This window comes from Aptenodytes patagonicus, chromosome 20 (genome assembly GCF_965638725.1).
Source record: "Aptenodytes patagonicus chromosome 20, bAptPat1.pri.cur, whole genome shotgun sequence".
Taxonomy (NCBI): Eukaryota; Metazoa; Chordata; class Aves; order Sphenisciformes; family Spheniscidae; genus Aptenodytes; species Aptenodytes patagonicus.
In genome coordinates this window covers 1,920,649-1,938,727 of record NC_134968.1, presented here as the reverse complement: position 1 = coordinate 1,938,727, position 18,079 = coordinate 1,920,649, and the positions used below count along the sequence as shown (strand labels likewise).

The 18,079-nt window shown below is 53.6% G+C and overlaps 1 protein-coding gene across 4 annotated transcripts in view; it reads left to right on the top strand.

Moving 5' to 3' along the window:
• Nucleotides 1-17,721, top strand: part of MLLT6 (MLLT6, PHD finger containing) — a 45,083-nt gene extending 27,362 nt beyond the window's left edge. For 3 of the 4 annotated variants that reach the window (XM_076356852.1, XM_076356851.1, XM_076356850.1), the window contains exons 9-20: nt 3,644-3,818; nt 4,629-5,219; nt 6,698-6,879; nt 7,632-7,749; nt 11,544-11,610; nt 11,995-12,137; nt 12,419-12,607; nt 12,808-12,896; nt 13,314-13,669; nt 13,802-13,910; nt 15,422-15,799; nt 16,634-17,721. In XM_076356852.1, coding sequence (XP_076212967.1) covers nt 3,644-3,818; nt 4,629-5,219; nt 6,698-6,879; nt 7,632-7,749; nt 11,544-11,610; nt 11,995-12,137; nt 12,419-12,607; nt 12,808-12,896; nt 13,314-13,669; nt 13,802-13,910; nt 15,422-15,799; nt 16,634-16,678 — 2,442 coding nt within the window. In that variant the 3' untranslated portion in view covers nt 16,679-17,721. Of the gene's footprint in view, nt 1-3,643; nt 3,819-4,628; nt 5,220-6,697; nt 6,880-7,631; nt 7,750-11,543; nt 11,611-11,994; nt 12,138-12,418; nt 12,608-12,807; nt 12,897-13,313; nt 13,670-13,801; nt 13,911-15,421; nt 15,800-16,633 lie in introns of those variants that run through there. The other variant, XM_076356853.1, reaches the window with a different exon arrangement.
• The last annotated feature ends 358 nt before the right edge of the window (nt 17,722-18,079 follow it).

Sequence of the window (18,079 nt, the reverse complement as noted above, 5' to 3'; positions counted from 1 at the left end):
GTAAATCTGCAGGATTGCAAGCCACCCCAGCTGCCTTCTTCTGCCAGCTGCAGACATCATGATCACTTGTTGACACACACTCACACATGCTATGTGTTTTGGGCTGCAACATCTGGCTTGCTCTGGGTTTTGTAATCTAAGCCGTGGATGCCAAGGCCTCCCTGCACCCACCCTCTCCCGGTCAGGTGCTGGAGAGGGAGCACAGCAGGGCGAAGAGCACGTGATTGCAGATGCCACCCGAGGCAGGGAGACTTTCCAGGTTTCCCACTGTTACTTGAGCTCTCAGCATCTACCCAGGACTGGCCTGGAGCTGACAGATCCTGGGAACTTCTGCCCTGTGCCTGGCTCAGGCAAATTCACAGTTGCTGGGATGGGGTAAGGGTTTGTGGGGGAAGGCTGATGATTGCCCCTGCTAATCAAAGCATGTCTCAGCATGGATATTTGCAGTAAGAATCCCTGAGCCTTTTAGCATCCCTGGTCCTGACGTGAGTGGGAATTTGCCAGTGACATCAGGGTCTTAAAAATACGATCTTCAGCCCATCTATGTCTCCTATCCCCGCCTATGAAGAACAGCAGCACAGTGCTGGCTGATCTCGAGGTTGAGGGGAAGGACATGGTAAAGGTTGCGAGTGCCGTAGCTTGTACAAGCGCTTTGGCCCAGAGCCCCTGATGGAGACTCGTCTGACCTCTACCTAGTGATCCAGAGGGAAAGGCAGCTGATGCTTACAGCCTGCCTGGGTGGCTGCTTCAGCACATCGCCCCACAGTGCGTGGGCTGGAGGAGCTCCTGCTCTTGTCGCATTGTTCCTCGTTCGTGTCCTCCCTGCTTCCCCTCACCAGTAGTTTAATCCAGGGCAAAGCTGCTCTGTGTTTCCGACGCGGCGCCAGCCTCCCCCACCCCTTCTGTATTTCGTCAGTGGTTCCCTCTAGGAGCTCGTCCCGCCAATCAGGAGGCAAAGAGATGCTCTTCTGATTTCCCATAAATAAATTAATGAATGAAGAGCTTGGGTGCTGCACAGTGTCACAGAGAGGCCAGGAAACAGGTACAGCCCCTCGGGGGACAGCGAGTGCCGGGGGGGAGGAGGTGTGTGCATGCCTGTGCTTGGGTGCCCTTGCGACTTCGTCTCACTTCTCCCGGCTCCTGGGTTGAGGCAGGAGTTTCCCCATCGGACTGTCACCTCCAGCTGGGGCAGCAGGTTTATTCTGGTGATATTTTTCACTTGGTTGCTTTAAATAGACCTTCAAAATGTAGCTGCTGCCTCATTTTGAAAGAGAGCTCTCACTTCCTCAGTGCTTCCCTTTTTTTTCCCTCTGCAGCATGCCCTCCCCCACACACCTGTTTGCAGCACACAAAACATTGGTGTTTCTGCACACACACAGATTTCCATGCTGGAGAAAAGCCGATGATCCAGAGTTTGAGACCTCTGTTTACGCACAAGGCAAGCAGCAGGCACGCAGGTTTCTCCAGTCCTGCTCCCTCTAGGCAGCAGCCCTGAGCTGGAGAATCTCCTTCGTTAGGGAGGCGATGGGACTGCAGCCCTCGTTACTGTTATTAATATTGGCATTATGGTAGCAGACCCCTCCCCTTCAGATCAAGGCCGTGTTGTGCTTGGCAGTCCACGTGTGTCTCCTGGAAGGCTCCGCTGCCACACAGAGCTTGCAGGCTCCACGGAGCAAAGTGGGAAAGAAACAGAGGCACAGAGAGGGGAAGTGATTTAGTGTGGTTTCAGTTTCCCTCTCTTTGCTCCTTGGCTGCAACACTTGGGTCCTTGCCCCAAATTCAGGCTCTCTGGAATGGCTGCTAGAGAAGGGCCCTTTGTGGTGAGGAGGGCTTATGGTAGTATCATACAGATCTGTCTGCTGTGACCTGTTTGGCAAACAATATCTAGGATAGCGTTTGGCAGGAGGTGGGAAAATCCTGCCCGTGAAATCTCTGGGAGTCTCTCAGGGAGGTCTGTGAGGTCAGATCAGCCCTACAGGTGAGTGTCCATTCACCGTCTTCAGCTGAGCCAGCTCAGCCTCTCTTACCCTCTTTGGGTTTTTTGCCTTTAATTTTGCAATTAAGATTTATTTCCCAGCTCAGATTTCCCCCTTCCACCCTGCACTAATTCATTAACTTGCCCTGCACTCCCTTCCTGACACTCTGGATTTAGAACATGTCTTCTCATGTGGTTTCCCCCTGCCCTTCTGTGGCCTCGTGCACCTTGTGCGGAGCTCCAAAGAGGTGAATTTATGGGGGGAAAATTCGGGGCTTTGCATTTCTGCTGAGACGTGAGCCATCTCGTTCCTGCAACTTCGTGAGCAGTCTCAGGACTTCCCATAGCCCCCAGACACTGCTATCCTTTCCCTCCCCAGGCAGATGTGGAAAGTCGGAAAGATTTTCATGCTCCCTCTGAGCTCATAAATCAAGAAGGCTTAATCTCCTACATCCAGGAGTCTGTGATGAGAAAATACAGATTCCCCCTCCTCTCCCCCCTAATTTCCACCACTCCCTTCCTCCTGTCTTTCATATTCCCAGCACATCTGGTGTGTGTTAGGCTGCCAGCTGTTGCCTTGTGCAGAGTGATTAAACCATGTGGGAGGAATGGGGAAAGATTTTTATCTGGGCATTCATGAGTCTGCATTACAAGCCCTTTTTTCTTTAGCTCTCCCCAAGAAGAGGTCATCTGGAGTCAGGGATAGTGGAATGTAAGAAAGGTATTGTGCTTCTCTGTGTCTTCCCTGTATCTGCTCAGTAAGAAATAAAAGGTGTTTGCACTAATGTACAGGTGTTACATTTTCGGCTGTAGCCATCACATTAGAACTATATCTATAATATTGATTGGTTGCAGTAATGTCTTGCAAGAAGTGATCTTTGAACACTGCTAGTTTGGTTTTGAAGTGACTTGAAGATGAAGGTTTCATATCCTAGCGTGGGTGCCCTGGGGGATCTGGTTTTCAGTTCATTCCACTCTCCCCCTGCTAAGCTCCCACACTTCTCTCTCTCATCCCAAGCTCCTGAATTTCCTAGCATCTGGCCAGCCCGTTCATCCCCCTTGCTTCCATGTCTCCTGCAGGCTTATATGGGGTTTGGATAGCATCTATTGCTGCATGCTCTGATGCTGCTCTAACAATGTCACTGTGAAATATTTACTGCAGTAGATTTGGAAAGCCCTGGGCTGGCAGTGGAGGTGCTTCAGTGGATGCTTTAGAGAACCCAGGGAAACTCCCATCACAGCACAAGGATGAGCAAGTTCCCCTGGGTGGAATGGCCTTGCTGAGGATAGCACACCTGAGAGATGCAGCTGAAATATATGCTTGAATCACAGCCAAATTCAGATTTTATTTGGGCTGAATAACCCTCTGAGGTACTCCCCTTTGCTGACGATGCGGGGGAATCTCTGATGTCTGTGCCCTGATTGTCAGTGCCCTGTTTAATTTCCTGCAGTTAGATGGGATGAGCGTAATCCCTAGGAGTATAAAGCCTGGTGCCACCAAGCAGCAGTAGAGGGGAATGTTGCTTTTCTCTCCTGAGTAACATGACCTGACCGTCACTTTGTGGGCAGAGGGGGCAATTACTTCTCTTAAGGGGAAATTGGTAAAAAGAGCCCCTGCTGTGGCCACATCTGGCCTGAGTGAGTCACCTCTGTGTTTGCTGCTGCCAGGGCTCCACCAGCCACCATGAGGGGAGCAAAGAGACCTCGGAGGTCGGCAGGTCAGAGGTGAAAGGCAAGAAGTCCTCAAGCCATGGCAGCAGCCACAAGGGGAAAAAGACGGGAAGCGGGAAAAGCTCGGTTGGCTTCAGCTCAGCTTCCTCCAGTGGGACCTTCCAGCCTGCAGGTAAGGGGTGAAGGAGAAGCAAGAGAGGAGGGGGAGAATGGGGGTGACGTTTTGCTTTGCTCCTCTTTGATATCTCTGTATCTGTAAAGATACCCGCTCGCCAGCTAGTGCTGTGAAACTTTGCTGATGGCTATTTCTTTAACCCCTTGAAGAGAAAGGGAAAAGTCTTATTGCTACTAACTCCATGCACAGAGGGAAGAAGTGAGTCAGATGAGCGTTACAGCTCCCCTCCTGTGCAGGCCTGTTGCACTACAAGGAAAAACAGATCCAGATGTCTGAGTGGAGGGAGGAGGGAAGGGATACTGTGCACAGGCAATATGGGCAGCACCTGCCCACTCCTCTGTAGGTGGTACTGTCTGCAGCAGTGTTTTAAGGAGTACTAGTGGAGAGACCTGAGCCAAAACCTGATATCCAGGCTCCCCTGAGCTTTGAGTCAAAGCCTTGCAGGGCTCCCATCTGCTCTGACCTTGCTCAGTTCTTTTTTGAGCTGTTGCCGTAATGGCTAGCATGTTTCATCTCCTGGGACCCTAATCGGGGCTGGAGGCACAGTGGTGATGCAGGGCCTGGGGGAGCAGACACGTGCACGTTTGGATGGGATGAAGCTGCTGGTGTGCACCTCTCGTGCTTGCTAGAGAGCATCAAAGCAACGGGGGCGGGGGAGCAGGGCTGGAAGGTGACAAAGGTGTCCTTCAGCTCAGTAACTAGCCTGTGCCAGAGGACCTGCATTGTGACTGTGCTCTCATTGCCTTACGGGCTGAGTTACTGCCACCACGAGCCTTCCTATAGCTGCTTCCCCTGTGCTTCCCCCAGGTACCTCCTGCAGCAACTTGCAGTGCTCCCAGGACTTTGTGACGTTCCCCAAGCTTGAGCAGGACGAGGAGAAGTACCGGAAGCCTGTCTCTTCCTCCTCTTCTTCCCACTGCTCCCCTCTGTATGAAGGCCAGAAGGGGGACATCTTTGAGCAGAAGGTGATCTTCTCAGGCTTTGGGTCTATCATGCGCTTCTCCACCTCCGCGGTGAGCCAGCAGAGAGGCCGTGATGCTTCCCCTGTGGACTACAAAGCCTCGAACCCTGTCAGCGGCCCTTCGGTGGGGAGCAGCGGGGCCAGCGGTAGCAGCAGCAGCCACAAGCGCATGCCATCCCTCAGTATGGAGGAGGGAGAGGTGCTGAAGGAAAAGAAGCACAAGGGTAGCAAGAAGAACAAACATGGGCCTGGCAGGCCGAAAGGGGGCAAAAGCAAAGAGATTTTGGGCGCCCAGCTGGCTGGGTCCACGTCTACTTCCTCGTCACCCTTCTCCGGGGGCTCTCTTGTTAGCTCCAGCATCGGCAACTCTTCACGGTCCTTCAGCCACACGGGGAATCTGCCCAGCCTCAGCATGGAGTCCCCGCTGCTGGGTTCAGGTATGTTCTCCCTTAGGGCTCCAGGTGTGCACAGTTCCTCCCAGCCCTGCTGTCTTTTTCATCACATTTGGCTGGTGTCTGGACCTGTCTGCACAGAGTCCAGTCCTTTTAATTCAGTCCCAGGAGCTATAAAAATCCACATCTGGGTCTCCCCTTTCCATCTTGGCCTTCATCCTAGAATCTCCTCTGGGTCAGCTTCTCTATCATTGGAGCTGGGCTGCCGATCTGAGCTGGGGGGCATTTCAAACCCTTTTTGCTCAAGTGCTGGAAAACCTCAGCTAGCCAGAGTTTAATTTCCAAAGCGATAGAGAGGGATATTCACAGGCCGAACCGGAACAACCACAATCTGACCCCAAATGAGGGACTCTCATAAGTGGTTCGAGTTTAACCCCTCTTCTAAAAGCAAAACCTCTCATCCTGGTCTTACCACATCCATGTAGGGTTGGGAGACTGGCACACCATTCACTCTGCTGAGAGGCTTACAGCTGTTCCCAGCCTGAGTCCCCTTCCCTGGCCTGGCAGGGATGAGGACAGCCAGGACACGTGGCAGGAAGGGGTTAAGGCAGCAGGCAGAGGAGGGGCCTGCTGCTCAGGGCTGAGGTTTGACACTGTTCTGGCAGCAGAATTTGTCATAGGTCTATTGTGGGTTGTTCTCGGATGCTCTGATTTAGGTCAGATTGCAAGGCAGGGAGGTATAATTTTGTTGTGCGCGCCTGGGAGTCCTGGCCCATTTGTCTGCACTGCCTGAGAGAGGAGAGGAGCTGCAAGAATTGATGCAACTTCCATAATCATAACCTTAGGCCAATTTTTTTTGCTTCCCCCCTGGAACAACAAAGGGATGTTTCAAAGAGGAGGAGGCTGCCAGGCCCTGCTCTCCTGCCTGCTTGTTCTCCCATTCTTCTCTTGCGGAGAGATGTTGGCAGGGCTCTGAAGAACCCGGCTTTGGGCACTGCCTCTGCCGCATGCCTGAGCCAAGGGGAAGTCAGATGGGTCCCCTCCCTCAGCAGCAGCTCTCTCCTTACCCTTTCTTCCTCATTCATCTGTCCGTGCCCCACTGTGGTCCCTGGGCATCACGGAAGGGAACAGGTTAGCTCAGCAAGAGTGTGGTCTCTTGACTAGCACGAGCAGCAGAGAGTGGGACTCTCTGAGTCCACTACCCCCTTCTGCCACTGACTTGTGCCTTTGGTGAGTCACTTTATGCTGTGATTTCTCTGTCGGATTGTATCGGGGCGCGAGGAACAAACAAGAGGGGGGCAGGGGCAAGGCTGGAAAAGTTTGTGATACCTTTTGATAGAAGGATTGTGGGCTGTGACCACCCTTGCTGCATGCCAGGCCATGAGATGCTGAAGTGCATGTTACACTTGGTCTTGTGCATTGGTGCCACCTTCCCTTTCTGAGATCAAGCCCTGCAGAAAACCAGCTGCTTCCAGGCCATCGAAAGGGAGCGTGGCTCTCTAACATGTCTCCTCCCCTTGCAGGGATCTACACCAGTAACAAGGACCCTATTTCCCACGGGGGCGGAGTGCTCCGAGCTGTGTGCAGTACACCCCTCTCCTCCAGCCTGCTGGCACACCAGGGTACGTCGTCTCTCCCACAGCTCAACCGGTCTCCCTTTGCTAGCACCATCCCAGCTTCCTCCTCCTCGGTCTCCACCACGCAGGTAAGAACATCAGGACCAGGAGAGGGGACTGTAGTTCAGGAGAGCGTTGGACAGAGCAGTCAGTGGCAGAGCAGGGCCAGTTTGTGGGCACAGAGGAGTTGCTTTTTCCACTTGGGAGCAGCTACTCTTCCTTCAGTTTGGAGGGGATCTGCCAACTGCAGCTTCCCTTAGAGTCGGTAGAAAGATGTAGGCAGTTTTGTGTTACAGCCCACGCAGCCTGTTTTGGGGTGGGAGGAATTGCAACCTAAAAGGACGCATTGCTTTGCATTGACTGTAAGGGAGCACAGACAGCGCTCAGGTAGCAGAGGCCTGTTGGTGCGTGCTGTGTCCCGTGCTGCTCGTCCCCTGCTGCTCAGCTGGATCCTGCCACCAGTGCCAGCCCTACCTTCATTCTGCAGCACAGATAACTTGGTGGGAGGGCTCACACGTCCCAGCTGGGTGGGCTGTGCATGTGCCAGGAGACAGAGCCTTGTCCTTTGTCGGGAGCTCACTGTGAGAGGTGTTTTACAGGGAGGAGAGAGTTAGTTTTACAGCCTCAGTGTTAACATGGCTCATTCAGACCTCTTGGCTCTGAGATGGGTCTGGGAAGATTTTGACAGTCTAGCGAGGCTTCCAAGGAGATATTTTTAACACTCTCTCTCATGAGCAAGCTGGGTTCAAGAGTCAGGAGGAGATGGAATAATGAAGTTATTTTCCTCTTGCATTTTTGAGAAGTCATTTCTCTCTCTCTCCCTCCTTGTTTTGCCATGTAGGTGTTCTCACTGGCAGGTTCAACATTTAGTCTCCCTTCCTCACATATTTTTGGGAGCCCCCTCGCATCTGGGCTATCAATCAACCCACTCTTAAATCAGTCGGAAAGCAGCCGGGCAGGTACGTGAATCAGAAGGTATGTGAGTTTGGACTTCCAAAGGGGTCTCCCTGGAAGAGTCGAGACAACTGCATCCATAGTTCTCCAGCTGCCCTCCCTGCTTGCTCCCATCCCATGCGTGTGAGAGCCAGGGGCTAGGAGAGAGGGACAGTGGCTTTTTCCCCAGGGCAGGGGGTGCTTGTGTTTGCCTTAAGTGCTGGCCTGCAGTCCTGTAAAAGCATATCTGCTGGCGTGTCCACTGGATAGTATGTGTCCCTGGACATATGCTAGAAAAGTGCAAGAATGTAAGTCCTTCCCTATAGAAATTTGTTGTCTTTTTACACACTAAAGCTGTGCAAACCTAGTGAAAACTACTGTCAGCTTTTGCTTGCTCAAAATAAGTTAAAAGTTTTTGTTGGAGTTCTGTTTTTCTGGGTTTTGTTTTTTTTTAATGAGAGATAATCTCACACTCTTAATTTTCATCTTCCATTTCTGTTTTGAATTACTTTCTGCCCTTCCCCTTTGGCTTTGTCATGAATGCAACAAAATCCACTGTTTTCAACTTCCAAACTTGAACGTGCCAACACTGAATTACTTACAACTGCTCATTTTTTCCCACCAAGGCAAATTCATTTTTCTTGGAAAATTGCCTGGTTAATAAGCAGGAGACTTGAAGCATCGTAAGATTTCTTTTTTCCCAAAACAGAGTGGGTCTGATTTTTGTTTTGCACCAGTAGTTAAACAAAAGCACCCTCCTGATTTTCAGATGTTGCAGTTAGCGGCGCAACTGTCTCATGCTCCCCTAGCCCAGAAACGCTGGCAGCTCAGCATGCTGGATGCTGAACTCCTGGGAGGTAAAACTCTGCCCACTGTCACACTGAGTGACAAGCACTTTAAAGCGCACAGTCCTCATTAGAGGTAGCTCTGAATTCTCTGGATAATCTGACACCAGTGTGCCCTTATTTGCCTTAACAAGTGTGCATGCCTGCATGTAAAGCATGAATGAACACGTATGCTTACTTACGACCTTTGCAAGCCCATGGAAGGTGCCTGTCTGTCTCTCCGTGTGTCACTGGCAGCATTTTGTCTGTATGCCCCTGCCGGCAGCTTGCATCTGCTTGAGAGCAGCGGGAAGGTAGCTGCGCAGCTGACCCCAGTGGGAGTCAGGGCCATTGCATGGGAGCTGTGAGTCAGGAGTGATTCAGTCACCTGGAATTAAGGAAAGAATGGGATGATTCAAAGAGTTATTCTTTCCCTCACTGCGGTTGACAAGAGAGAGGTGACCCGCTGCCGCTTCCCCTTTGCTGTAATTTTGGCAAGGTGCTGATAGGAGGAGGAAGCGAGTCAACTGTCAGGAATAGCCCTGTGGTTCAGGCACAACACGGAGGCTCGGCAGTCTGCGTTCTGTTCCAGCCCTGCGGCTACTAATGAATGAATCATGTAGGCAAAATCCAACATACAAAGTGCTCAAAAAAGCCTGATCCTTAGTTTCCATTTCCAAGATTGCTCTTTTTGTTTGACTGGGATCTTACAAGCTTCAGGACGTGTTTCTTCCAGTTCCAGGCAGCCTTCAGAACAGCTCCTGGGTTTTGTCACGTTTAAGGTTTGTCCATCACTATCTCCTCCTGCTGGAGCTAGCGACCCAGAGGGTGTTAAGCCAAATTCACTTTTTATCCCAGGGCGATTAATTAACATGCATTAAGCCTTCTGTGTGGGGTCGTGTTCACTTAACAGTGTGGTGACTGCTTTAATCCCAAATCATTAACAGGGTGGTTGTGAAGTTTTAAGTAATCCTGCCTTGTCTTTAATTCAGATTACCTTTCCTGAGAGTGTCTGTGTAGACAGATCCCGTGGAGATGTAGCTTTCGTTGCAGTAATATTTGAGCTCTTCACAATTTTAATGTGATGTAGGGAAATGGTGTTACATTGTCTTACAGATGGGGGAACTGAGAAACTGTTATCACTGATGCAGGTTGATACCAGGGTGCCTTTGGCAGTACAAAAAGTCTGATTCTTATCTTCCCACTCGCTTAGTTACTGTCTAGTTCTTCCTCCCACGGCTTGTCCTGGATCGTGCCTCATTATGATGACAGGCCAAATGTATTTATCTTCTCTAGTTGTCTTCAAGGCTCTTTTTCATACTTGCTGCCTTGGAAAGTGCTGTCTCTGTGTGATAACTCGGTCATCTCCCCGTTCTGTAGACAACAGGGTGGTGTTGGCCAGGAGATAATTGAATATGGAGCCTGGTACTGTTTCAGAAAACCAGAATCATGTATATATATGTGTGTGTGTGTGTATATATATATATATGCGTGCAACCTCCCTGGGCTGCAAGCAAACAACGTGACAGTAACAAGCAGGCAGTCAGAGCTTAGTGGAATGTTTATTTGGTTGCAAGTTAAAACCGTTGCGGCAAAGCTGCACATGGCGGGCTGTGGATATTTTTCAAAGGGTTTAGGTGGTCCTTGGATGGAAACAATACTGAGAAGCTCTGCTGTAGTCTGACTGTTCCCAGCCTTCTGGTAGCTGATCCTGGGTTGGAGAACTTAGGAAGATTTCATGCCTTGTGGTGTCCCCAAAATCAAGAGTTGTCTCCACATGATGTCTTATACTGGGAGACTACTGTTGACTGGCAACTGCTGGTCACCTCCAGAAAGCAGTGGCTTCTCCCCAGAAGGCTGGACCAGTTATAACTGGTGGCCAGGAAGACATTCCCATGGGGATGAAGGAGTGAGGATCCCACTCATACCTGTCTGTAAGAGCTGCTGAAAAACAGCTGCGTTTCCTTGTTCTCAGCAGTAGAAAATACTGCCAATAACTAATGCCCTGCTCAGGGCATTACACTGTAAATCACAGTGTTCCCTGCAGGAGACTTCCCGGGTTCTTGCACGTAAGAAATGTCTCTTATTGTGTGAAGAAGAGGAGGGGCAAGTCAGCCAGCTGGTGCAGGCTGTACTCACAACATCTGACACGTCCCGGAGCGAGGGGAAATGTGTGTTTACGGGCTGGCAGGCTCTGGGGATGGAAAGCAAATGGCAGATAAATATACTTCACTTCTCAATTACTCTTTGGATGGGAAATATCCTGCACATGTGCACATGCACAGCGGCTCCATCCCCAGCACTGTGGTGTCCCAGCTCCCTGGGACAGAGGGATGGGTATAGGGGTAGCTTCTGGACACCGAAGCACTTATTTCAGCTCTTTAGAAAGGAGCTGAGCATCTGGAAACTTTGGAGGACCCAAGCTGGGTTTCGGGAAAGGATCCTGGAGGTACAGGGCTGCGGTGGCACTTAGGAGAGCTGAGTGGGGCTTTGCACAGGATTGATTTATCCTCGCAGGCTCAGCAAAGCAAGGGTCTTCCCCCCCCCCCCCCCCCCCGCAGCTTTACAGCTAAAGGAAAAGCTGCTTTCTGCCCATCCCTCCGGCTTCCGCGGCTGGGGAGGGAGCCGGGCTGGGGCAGAGGCCGGCTCCTGCGCTGCCCAGCTCCCCGCAAGCCGCTTGCGGCCCCCGGCGCTGGCGCCGCCCGGCAAATTTGGCCCCTGCCATTAGGAAGGGGGTCGCGTCGGTGACCTTCCCAGGGTGACACACACACACACACACCCCCGCTCCCGGGGTGACACGCAATGACACGCAGCCCCTCCCACGGCGGGCGGAGGCGCATGCGGACGGAGCCGTTATGCAATGACGGTGCCCTGCGCTGCTCGGTGCTCCCATCTAGCGGGGACCGGCGCTCGCCGCCCTCGGGTGACAAACCCGGGCACCTGCGAGGGCTGGACGCCTATGAACACTGTGCCTCTCTGTGTCTCTCCCCACCCAGAGCCTGACCTGGAAGACTGCAGTTTTGGCTGCCGAGGGACGTCGCCCCAGGAGAGTCTCTCTTCCATGTGAGTGTCCTTCAGGAGTCCTCCCCTGCCGCCAGGCACGGGGGTGCCTCCGCATCCGCGTGGGCACGGCGGTACCCCGGGAAGCCGTGGGATGACACAGCAAGGGAAGGGAAAGGGACTGGGGAAAGTAGAGGCAGCTCCTTCCCTCTTCTTTGGGGCTGGGAGTGGGATGGGATGGGAGGGAAGGAGGCAGGTTTGCTTTTGCCATATGAGCCAGGGCTAACAGGAACGGAGGGCTCTCCTGAAGTGGAGCAGAGGAGACTGAGGCTGGGAGGGATGCAGCCACTCCCAGTGTGAGGCAGAGGAGATGTGGGGAAAAGGGAGCAGAGGAGTGCAGGTGCAGGCTAGGGAAGCATCTCTGATATCTCCCCAACCCTTTCCCAGGTCCCCCATCAGCAGCCTGCCGACACTCTTTGACCAGACAGTGTCCTGCAGCAGCAGTGGGCAGCTGGAGAATGTTCCCCAGGCTACCCCAAACATCGAGCAGCTCCTGGAGAAGCAGGGCAATGGCGAAGCCGGCGTAAACAGTGAGTCACTCAGGGTATGGGCTGTGGGAGGAGAGGTCCTTGTGCATGTTTGTGTGGGAGCCAGCTGGGATTTTGCCCACAGGCAAAGGAGCCGGGTGGGGGACAAAGCACTAGTCTGTGCCATGGGGGAGTAGCTGGCAGTGGGACTGTGATCTAGGGCCAGTCTCCTCCCCCAGTGTGGTCTAATTGTGGTACCTCCTGTGGATCCCCTTCTCCTCTTTCCTCCGTCCCCCATTCTCTCCCCTGACCCTGTCCCCCTTCCCCCCTTCCGTTCCCTGCAGTTGTAGAAATGCTCAAAGCGCTGCACTCGCTGCAGAAGGAGAACCAGCGGCTCCAGGAGCAGATCATGACGCTGACGGCCAAGAAGGAGCGTTTGCAGCTCCTCAATGTCCAGCTCTCCGTCCCTTTCCCCGTGGTGACCAGCAGCAATGGCCCAGGCAGCCAGACCCAGTACATCCTGCCTCCTAACGGTGAGGGGACTGGTGGGATGCATCACCCTATGCCCTTTCATAGTGGTGCCCTGGGCTGGGCAGGAGGGGGTCACAGTGGGGAGGATCTGACCCATTTATCTCTCTGTAACCACTGGCAGTATGCACCGTCTCTCGCTACTGCTGTGGCAACGTCATGCTCCACCCCTGACTCTGCATTGTCACTTCTTTCCTCCATACAGTCTGCAACAACGATTCCTTGAGCATCAGCAAGAGCCCCCCGTGCAAGAACAGCTTTGGGATCGAGAACTCGCTCTCCACTTCCTCTGAGGTACACTGGCCACCGCATCCGCCAGCCAGCTGGGGAAGGGACTTGGGGAGGGAACAGAGCAGTGCAGTCCCAGTACTCTGACTTGATATCCAGCTCATAAAGCCTTGTAGTCCAGGCCCAGAAATCAGGTTTCTTTCTCTGGAGTGCCCGTTCTTCAGTTCATCTCAGTGCTGAGGGTCTGAGTAGAGTAGCTGAGGCTGGGAGCGTGAGGTGAGAATGCTTCTAGATTATTCTGGCCGCACTTCTAGAGATCCAGCAAAGCATGTCTGAGTTCTGGGACCCCTCTGAGCATACACCTGCACTTTCACTCACAGCCCCCCTTCCCACCTCCAGCCCCTGCCCAAAGCACCCTTGGAGCTGAGCTGACCTTTCACAAGCTGCCCCAGTCCGATGCTCTTATGTCCGTTTCTCCCCCAGGACCCTCATTCAGGTTGCCCCAGCAGGAGCAGCTCTTCCCTGTCCTTCCACAGCACTCCTCCGCCCCTGCCCATGCTGCAGCAGAGTCCTGCCTCGCTACCCCTGCCCGGGGTGCAGCAGGTGAATGGCCTGGCCAGGGTGGCAGGCAGCGGGCTGGGGGGAGGCACCACTGCCAGCCACAGCCTCTCCACGGTGCCCATGGTGGACGGCCTGATGGGGACCCTGGCAGGAGGCCAGCAGATGCCCATCAACGGGATCCTGGGGAATCTGAACGGAGCTCAGGCCGCCCAGCCTCCGAGCGCGCTGACGCAGGCGAGCGGGCCTCCGACCTTGCAGCTCTCCACCAGCCTGAGCAGGTGAGGATGGGGAGCTCGCGGGGACAGCCCTGCCCTCTCCAGCAGAAGCTTAGCACCGGGAGGGAGGGAGGCCCTATGTGTGCAGGACCAAGACGGGCTGCACTGACATTCCCTGCCCTGCTCCCCTTGCAGCATGCCCAGCCTGAGTCCCCTGACAGAGCAGCAGCGGCACATCTTGCACCAACACGAACAACAGCTCCAGCAGCTTCAGCAGCTCCTGACTTCCCAGCCGCTTAATCCAGTAAGTGTGCCTGCTGGCACCTTTTATCTGATGAGCTGTTTAATGGGAAAGCCTCGGAGCAGAGAGCAAAACTTAGGGCTCCCTCCTTCACGTGAACCCCCTGCCCACAGGCTGCAAGAGTCATGTGCCTTTTACTTGGCTCCGGGCTGCTGTGGGTGGAGTGAGGAGAAAAGCTTTAGGCAGGAAGGTGTGGCACCTCCTGGAGGGAGGGAGATGGGGATTTGAACTTTTTTGTACAAAGGAAAAAATTTAATCTGGGTTTCCCATGTCCTGAGGGTGTGAGAACATGGTAACAATGCTAAGCCACCGTAAAATCAGGAGTGCTGTTACCTCCTCCAGCCATCTTTGAATGCAAATCGTGTCTGCTCCTGCTGCCACGAGCACACTGGTCTCTGGGCTTGCAGATGTGCTAAGGCCCACAGGAGAAGAGGAACTCGCTTGAGGACACCACTTGAGTTTAGAAAGCAACAAGCATGAAATTGCTTAGACCTGAGGCAGGTGAGCCGTGTCTGGGCACACTGACATGGAGAACTGGAGATGCCAGGGGGACTGTGTAGGTGGCTGAGGACTTCGGGGTCAGAAAAAGGATCAGGCAGCTGTTCTGAGGATCTTGGCTCTCTGCCTGCATCCTCTTGGGTAAAACAGCAGCCCCGTCCCAGGCTGTTGTGGGAATGGCTGCACAGATAGATGGTAAACAAGTCCCTGGGTGTGTAAGAACAGCATTCACTTGCCCTGCAGAAACCTCTGTGGTGTCCCTCCCCTGCGGTGGAGTTGCACAGGAGCGCTACCAGTTCTGTCAATGAAGCTGTGCTCATTTATATCTCCCATGAACTTGGCCCGTTGCTTTGGATAGATTTCTGGGTCAGGCTATTTATAACCTGGGAAAAGCAAATTTCAAAGGGCTTCTCTTTACAGCAGCTGATGTCACCGTGTCATCAGCTGCATCTCTGTGGGTACAGGAACAATGTCAGCTCTCAGCCTGCCGCATTGGTCGATGGTTGCTATAGTGATTTCCGCAGTTTGGTTGGATTCGAGGCCGTCCCTCTGGGTGCAGGTGAGCCGTGGCCCTCATCCCCCCTGGGTCCGGCTCACCTACACCGACCCTGTGGGTCAGGGCTGAGCTGTGAAGCGGGATGGGCTGGGGAAGAAAATTAGCAGCCAATCTAGAAATTCAGGATAGTGAATGCCACAGACTTAAAATCCGTGGGTCGATTGATTGGAAAGAGCTGATTTGTGTGCCTGCAGGTGTCTTAGGGAGAGTTGGCTAATCGTACGCTTCAGGAAACAATGGGGTTGGAAAGGTCATAAGCACAGGCTATTAATGAACACAAGACGGACTGTTCCTCTCTCTACCTATAGAGACATGATCAAGGGGACTTTCTGCCTGTCCCCAGTAGCATTGCCTGGGATGGAGTGTGCCGATGTGGCTCCTGGCTCCGTTGTATTAGGTGTCACCTCCTCATGACCCCTTTGTCCCTCCTTTGACTTTTCTTCCTCACCCTTCCCTGCAGGAGCAGCAGGCCCTGGTGTTCCAGATGATGCAGCAAATTCAGCAGAAGAGGGAGCTGCAGCGGCTGCAGATGACAAGCTCGTCCCAGCTGTCCATGACCAGCCTCCTGGCAGCCACCTCCGCCCCCCTGCACTCCAGCACCAGCGCCCTGATGACCTCGGCCCCTCAGCCGCCCCCCAGCAGCAGCTCTCTCCTGGCCTCCCTCTCCCCGCAGCAGCTCAACCCTAGCAATGCCCTCATGGCCACCCAGGCCACCCCACCGCTCAGCACTCCTGGGAACAGCCTCCTGGCTTCGGGGACAGGCATCCCACCCGTCCTTACAGCACAGACTAACCCGTTTCTCAACCTGCAGGCTGATGGCAACACCCCGAAAGGAACGGTGCGTATGCTGCTAGCACTACCCTAACCCCACTGAGCTCGTGGTGCTAGGTGCTGTACAGACCCGGGGAGAGACAGTCTGCGCTACAGTTAACTTGGGGGAGCAAGGGCATCGCTTAGGCAACAGAGCCAGACTGCTCCACTGGCTTTGCTGCATCCCTGACTAGCCAGTGTCACGTCCTGATCCTACCTCCAAGGACTTCTGTAGGGCCCAGACAAGGTCGTGGGTAGGCCCAGAGGCTCCCAAGGTGCCCTTCCATGTGTGTGTGCAGACACACACCAGACCTGCTGCAGAAGCAAGGCAGAGACAGGCCGTAGATTTGTCTCCGTTAACCCTAAGACTTGGATGGGACAATGTGCCCCTGGCAGTGCTGGCCCTATTGGAGCCTCGTGATGAAATACAAAGGTGGCTGCATGTTGAAACCAGGGTTTAGAAGGAATCTTGCACCCAAGAGGAGAGGTTGCGAAGAGGTTTACAGCCTCTCTGTAAAGCAGCCTTGTACTGGAACACCAGTGTCTAGGGACTGATGGTGTGATACTTTCATCTCCTCCATCCTCCCCCTGGCCTATACCTGTACCCAGAAGGTCCAGCCCTGGTTGGAGACATTTAGGAGCCAAAGGCCAGGGTTGAGGGGCCAGTTCAGCCTGAACTGGGCAGAGGGGAAACCTGGGGCTCCCGTGTCTCCGTTGATCTCGGAGGAGCCTGAGAGGTCGCGGTGAGCAGGGCCAGGTCCGCAGCACAGCAGGGCGCTCTGCTTCTGCCCCCTCGTGTTGCTGCCCGCCCAGTACTGATACCTGTCTCCTCTGCGTCTCTTTTTCTGTTTGTTTTTTAAAGAGCATGAATGAAAAGGGAGCTCCTCTTACCCAGGACAAGGGCTAAGCTCCCCCCTCACCCTGAACAAACCAGCAGCCAACTCCTCTCAGCCAGGGGAATGTGGCTTTCCACAGTCAACTTTGATACTGTTAGAGCAATGAGCACAAGGCTTCCGAGAAGCATTTCCTGCCGCTGGGCAATGCCAAGAGGTGCTTTGGAAGAAGTACGTCTCTGACCAAGCCCTGGTATCGGGAGGAGCGAAGGTGGGGGGCTGCCTGCCGCCCTGGTCCATGCCACACATGCTCAAAGTGAAGGTGTGTTTCCACGCAGAGTGGAGGAGAAAGTTAACGCCAGATGCCTGCCAGTCTCCTCCCTGCCGTGAGTGCAAGCGTATGTTCACGTGTGTGTGTAGCCCCCAGGCCAAGGCACTAGAAACCATCGAGCATCCTTGGCCAAGACCTTGGTGGAGGGAGGCCCCTCTGCTGAGGACTCCTTTCTGCACAGTGCAGAGGAATCTGGCAGTGCCCGCGGAGGCAGCGCTGGATGTGACACAGCTGGGGAAGTGGGACCTGGTGGCAGTGCCTATGTGGTCTGCTTCGCCCAGATGGGGAGGTTAAGAAGAAGTTCTGTAGCTGAGATTTCTCACCTGCTTTTCATCTGCTGGGCTCTTGGGATGCTCTTCTCTCTATAGCCGTCATACGAAGCCCCAGCACCTCAGCTGGATCCAAACCCAGCCTGAAAAGACACGAGCGGTGGAGCGATGGGTAAGGACTGGTGCTTGGGGAGGAGGTGAAAGGCACCTACTTCTTCAAAGGACGTTGCCACATCTGCTCTACCAGCTGCTGTCGGTTCGGTGCTGTACTTTTCACGTGAAAAGCACACTCCTGCTCCTTGTGCCGTCTCTCACTCTTTCCTTCCAAGATTTCCAAAGGCTAAAATTTCAGCTTGCAAAAAGGGGCTGTAGCCAGTATTACCCCTGTCGTAGCCAACTTCAGAAGGTGCATTTGAACCTGGCAGTTGTTTCCCAGGCCTAAGCTGGGAGATAGAAATGTGTGTGGGGAAGAGAGAGTCCCAAATCCGGTACCTGTCCTTTCTTACCCGCCACAAATCACTCCAGTCTGGCAAAAACACGTTCTTCCACTGGTCTTGGGCACTTCAGAAAAGGGATCTCCAAGCAATGGGACAATTACCAGTCTCCTGAGCTAGGACATCGGACCCTTCATTGTTCTCCACCTTTCGACCTTAACTCCGTCTTGCAGCCTGGAACCTCAGCAAAGAAATCGGCTTCCTCTGAGCTTGGATGCGATGGATTGATTGAAGGACAGGTGGGGCAGCTCTGGGGGAAGGGGAACATCTACGTCAAACGTACAAATGCCCCTTCTTTTCCTCATCCCCTGGTTAAATCCAGGTCTCCTGGGGGCAGGCGGGAAGACTCCAGCTAATAGAAACTCTGAGGGTCTTAAAAAA